General features: G+C 37.7%; 1 protein-coding gene across 1 annotated transcript; it reads right to left on the bottom strand.

Moving 5' to 3' along the window:
• Window positions 1-43: 43 nt before the first annotated feature.
• LOC107473199 (subtilisin-like protease SBT1.5) lies at window positions 44-2,918 on the bottom strand. Its single transcript, XM_016092750.3, has one exon. It carries the CDS (start codon window positions 2,738-2,740, stop codon window positions 332-334), a length of 2,409 nt encoding a protein of 802 aa, XP_015948236.1. The 5' UTR covers window positions 2,741-2,918; the 3' UTR covers window positions 44-331.
• Window positions 2,919-5,500: the final 2,582 nt, after the last annotated feature.

Raw genomic sequence — 5,500 nt, 5'->3', positions numbered from 1 at the left:
TCATACAAAAAAAAAAAAAAAAAAAGCATCTTCTCAATATCCATGTTCTTAACACTGCATTTTATACAAGCAACATCCTTAATTTTACAACAGGGAAAATATACTTCAATACTTTATGTCTTACTAATACCTCCATACCTTTTTTTTCTCTTAATTTCTTACAACCAACCCTGCATCAGTTCTTAGGAATATAAAAACTAAAAACTTCAGAAAACCAAACATTTTCTCTATCATACATATATTTTTATATATAGAGCTAGATTTTTATATAAAATCTCTCTAAGATGGGTAGAAGGCACAAAATTTCTACATACAAAAAAAACCTCCAACACTAATAATCAAGAGGCTGTTGCATTGTCACAACCAAGGGACTTGTGACAGTGTGTTTGCCATCAGACCAAACTATGGAACCACTCTTTATACTTGAGCCTCCAGGAGAAAGCTTCACTGCTCTAGCTTGCACCCTAACAAGGAAGTTCAGCTTCTGACCCACCCTCCTGAAGGACAGGGTCTGAGGTTCCACTGTAACCTTCATCCCGACCGGTGGCTTAATGGTGACCTTGTAGACTGAGTTCGCCTCGCCGACATTGGTCACGGATCTAATGAAGTGCGTGGACATTTTCTTCTTGCCATATTGCTGGAAAACTGCTGACATTGAAGGATAGTTCAAGTTCCCTGCATGTCCGGCTTTCTTCGCACCGCTGCAATCTGCTTTCTTCCTTGTGATCACTTGGATAGTGTCAGTGGTGTAATTTGAATTGCACAAGAAGTTCACATAATCGGAATCCGAAATGTCATAGACCAAACCAGGGTCAATGGCCTTCTCAGGATGAACATGTCCAGCACCATAATCAAACACTGAGGAAACATTCCCAGTGGACTCATCCAACATGGCATGACCCCTATTGTCCACAACATAAGCAGTGGTCATCAATGCAGACCTAATAGCAGCCGGACTCCAATCCGGATGCGCCGCTTTCAACAATGCTGCCAATCCAGAAACATGAGGACAAGCCATTGAGGTTCCAGAGAGTATATTAAACTCGGTTTTGCGCTTATCCGATGGGACGCCAGAGGGGCCAACCCGATCCGGCCACGCAGCAAGGATGTTCAACCCAGGGGCAATCACATCAGGCTTCAAAATCTCTGTTGATACGGGGTTAGGCCCTCTAGCTGAGAATGATGCCACCACAGGTGCTGGCCTAACACCAAGCCTAGTACCTTTGAACATAATAGTTGCAGTTGGTGGCGAAGTGTGATTGGACTTCGCCGCAGTCGCAATGTACCTCCTGATCTCATCGCCTCCGATCGCTCCAACGGCCGTAGCAGGGAGTACATGGCAATCAGCCACCAAACCTTCACCATCAAATATCCCATTGGCCAAAATCATGCCAATTCCGCCGGATTTCTTCACAACATCACCCTTAGCAGCTCTAGAACTAATCCCTCTATCACAGACAACAATTTTCCCCTTCACTAACTTGGGATCCAAGGAACCTTCCAAACAAAGTGAAGCTGAATAACCATCACCACCACCGGTACTTCCGCCGCCACTTAATTCGGATCCAGCATACACAACCGGGTACATCCGACCCGGAACTAAACCCGGACCACCATAAAGACTAGCACCAGCTATAACCCTACCATTTCCAAGCTTCACATGAGCGGGGAAATCCCGGTCAATTGTTCCGGCGCCAACAGTTGTCACCCAGGGGGCGACATTTGTGACGGTGAGGCCACCGGGACCGCCGTTTCCGGCGGAAGCGGAGACAAAAACACCGGCTGATGCGGCGCCGTACGCTCCAATGGCAATGACATCGAGGTGGTACGGCACTACGACGCCACCGACGCTGAGCGACGCTACATCGACGCCGTCCGAGACGGCGGCGTCGAAGGCAGCGAGGATGTCGGAGTCATAGCATCCGCCGGTCCAGCACACCTTATAAACCGCGAGCCTGGCCTTCGGAGCCATGCCGGCGGCGACACCAGCTGCGTAACCGAGAGTCGAAGCTGGAGAAACGTACCTTCCGGCGGCGATTGACGCCGTGTGTGTGCCGTGGCCGTCTGAGTCCCTCGGCGACCGGTACTCCGATGTCTCGTTCATCTTCCCGTTGGTAGCCTCGTATCCGGCGGAGAAAAACCTTGCGCCGATGAGTTTCCGGTTGCATGAGGTGGCCGGAAAATCTTTTCCAGCAACACAGCGTCCTTTCCATTTGGCGGGAACGGGACCTAGGTCGCGGTCGTTGAAGCTCTGCCTCTCCGGCCAGATTCCGGTGTCGATAACTCCTATGACGAGATCAGACCCGAAATCGGTGTCCCGGAGCAAGCCGGTCTTAGCGGCGGTTTGAAGGCCGAGAAAATGAGGAGAGCGCGTGGTGTGCACGTGACGAACTTGTTCAGGGATTAGTGCTGTCACGTGAGGGAGTGTCTGGAGCTTCTTTGCTTCTGAAGGTGAGAGTCTTGTTGAGAAGCCGTGGAAAACGGTGTCGTATGTGTGGAGAACGGGGTTATTGTTGTTAAGGGCGTGTTTGGATGTTGTTCCATTTGTAGTTGTGGTTGAGAGTAGTGAAGAGAGTGTGGATTGGTACCAGTGAGTGTGGGTTGGGAAAAGGGAAGGCTTCAGGTTGTGGTTGACTTGGACTATGAATGTTGTTCTCTTTTCTTCTTCAAAAGAAGAACAACAACACAGAAGTGTGGCAATGAAGATAGTAAGGAAGAGGAAAATGGGAGGGTTTGCCATTGTTAGGTGAAGTGAAGACTGAAGAGTGAAGAGTGAAGGGGACTTGGATATAAAGAGGAGTTAGATTTGTTTCTCAATGGAAGGGAAGTGTTTATTGGGAGAAGACCCACATTACTAATCTATTATTACTTTACTTATTACTACTAAGCAGTAGTAGGAGGGTGAGGTGGAGTTTTGAGCATAGGGTATAGAGTATAGTGTCCTAGTGCATTTTAATAAATAAAGTGCCATATGAAAGTTAATTTGTTAGTAATAAAAGAAGCTATTGTATAACTATTAATGGGAAAATGTAATATCTACTACTTGTACATGACATAAAATACAAGAGAGAAAAAAGGGGGTGAAGTGTGGATAGTGAGTTGGAATTATGGTAGCTAAGAAATACATGAAGCAGTGATAGAGGATTTGAGAGTGGGCATGGTGTCTTGTTGTGGGTCTGCAATGTGCATGGAGGACAGACACTGTAGTGGACACAGCATGGCACCTGTCATGTCATAAAAAACTAAGGCCAACACAGAGAAAAATGTCCCATGGGAAAAGAAAACTACCACTGCCTGGCTACATCTAATTCTAACATATCCCCTATGCATGCATTATGTATAGAAAAAAAAATACATATATTTAGTAAAATGTGATTTTTTACTTTATATTCTTTAGGTAAGATAAAAGAAAAAATATATAAAAAATATTAAACAATAAAAAATTACACTTTACTAAATAATTAAAAAAATTGAGAGGATACATATTTTTATAAGGTCTTTATTTTTTTATTTTGGTCTTTATATAATTTTTTTTCAAATTTTAATTTAGGACTTGTTTGGGTGAATTTTTAAATTTTTTTTAAGTTATTTTTTTTCAAAATATTTTATAAAAAAAATAAAAGTAATTTTATATTTGGATATCTCATACAAAAATATCTTTTTATTTATCAATTATTTTTGGATATAACCATATAAAAGTAATTTTTTATTTATTACGTGAAAAACATATTTTTAAAAAAATATATAAATATATAAATATATAAAAGTAATTTTTTCTAGTGTTTTTATTTTTACTACTAGAAATTTATCGAATACGCTAAAAATTAAAAGAAATTATTAAAAAAATATTTTTTTATCAACTTAACAACGCCTAAACAAGTATTTAATAAAATTTAAAAAATTTATATTTCATTTTTTATTGTTAATTTGTCCTATATTAACGTGGCAAAACTTGACCAATCAATATTTAACTTCCACATTAGTATTTAATAAAATAAATTAACAGTAGAAACTATAATGATAAGACTTTTAAAATTGTTTTTAAACTAAAACTTAAAAGCAAATATTTATAAAAACAAAAAACTTAATTAAGTAAACTAATTTCATCTCATTAAAATTTTCATTTGTACGAATATTTTAAAAGACAATTTACTTTAATTTGCCAAAGTCCAAAAACATGGAAAAGATAAAAGGTGTTTGTTGTGGGCAAAAATATTAAATTATTAATTACTGCCTCAGAGCTAAATAATAAACTAAGTCATTATGAAGGACCAACCCATCTGATTCTGTAGAACCTGTTTTAATAAATTTTTGTTTGGAAGGAAAACATCAATGCCCCAATAAAAGCGTAGGCCCATAATTGGGTCCATGATGACGTCAGCTAACTCTAGCGGGTACCCACGGCCCACAACTCTGTCAGATGTCAAATTCGTTACCTTACACACAGGCTTAGACTTTACTGAGTCCAAATTATATTGTTTTAAAATTTAAATAATTTATTCTGTAACCAAAAATAAATAATTTATTCAAGTCTCAACATTGAGTTATCTTAGGGTTAATTAACTATGGGAAAATTTTATTTCCTCTGTAGAATTAATTATTTTTCATATTTTAATGTGTGTGTATAGATACAAATTGAGTAGTTACTGAAGTCTGTAAAATCCAGTGCCTATTCCTACATATGGTAATGGACCCATGATGTATGATGTATCGAATAAAAAGAACACTAGGACTACCAAAATATCCTAATGTACGTGTATTTGCAAGTTCTTGTGTTGATTTTGTTGTCCCATAAATAAATCATTCACTTATAAATAGCTAGTCACATGGGTGTATTGGTTTATTTGAAAGACAAATTGATTACCTCCCTAATATTTAACCTTTTGCTATATGGTATGTGAAAAAACCAATGTAAATAAAAAACATTATTGAATAAAGATTTCTTTTAGAAAAATTTAGAAAAAAAATTAAAAGGCACTCGTCAGCTTAAATAAGTGTGGAGGTTCGAATTTCGCCTTGTACATATAGTAACTCATTGATTAGCAACAGACTTTTAAATGGAGTTTTGATCCACGACGAATTAGTCCTTCTCCTTGACATGTCGGGTTGGGAGATATCGTGGAAAACAAAAAAAATTACTAAAATTAAAATTAATTTTTTATATTTTTGCAATTTTTTATTTTTTAAATTAAAAAATATTACTTTAATTTTAGTAATATTTTTAAATATTATTAAAATTGTATAATCATGATAATCACTATAATAATAGTCACCTTTGCATACACCAATTATAACACTACTCCATAGTCTAGTATGCATAAAAATAATCATTCTTGTGACAATTTTCACCTACCCACCCACTTACATTACATGGAAAATTTACACACATACACACACATGAACAAAGTTATATAACCAATAAATATTAATATTTTTAGTCAGTATTTAATCAATAATAATTTATATTCATTTATAGAAATTTTTATACATAAAAAGTATA

The sequence above is a fragment of the Arachis duranensis genome, chromosome 2, assembly GCF_000817695.3.
Source record: "Arachis duranensis cultivar V14167 chromosome 2, aradu.V14167.gnm2.J7QH, whole genome shotgun sequence".
NCBI classification, from domain to species: Eukaryota; Viridiplantae; Streptophyta; class Magnoliopsida; order Fabales; family Fabaceae; genus Arachis; species Arachis duranensis.
The sequence above is the reverse complement of the archived record's forward strand: the minus strand, read 5'-3'. Positions and strand labels throughout refer to the sequence as shown.

Coding starts and splice junctions, on each gene's coding strand:
- LOC107473199 (XM_016092750.3), bottom strand. CDS start 2,740: ATGGCAAACCCTCCCATTTTCCTCTTCCTTACTATCTTCATTGCCACA.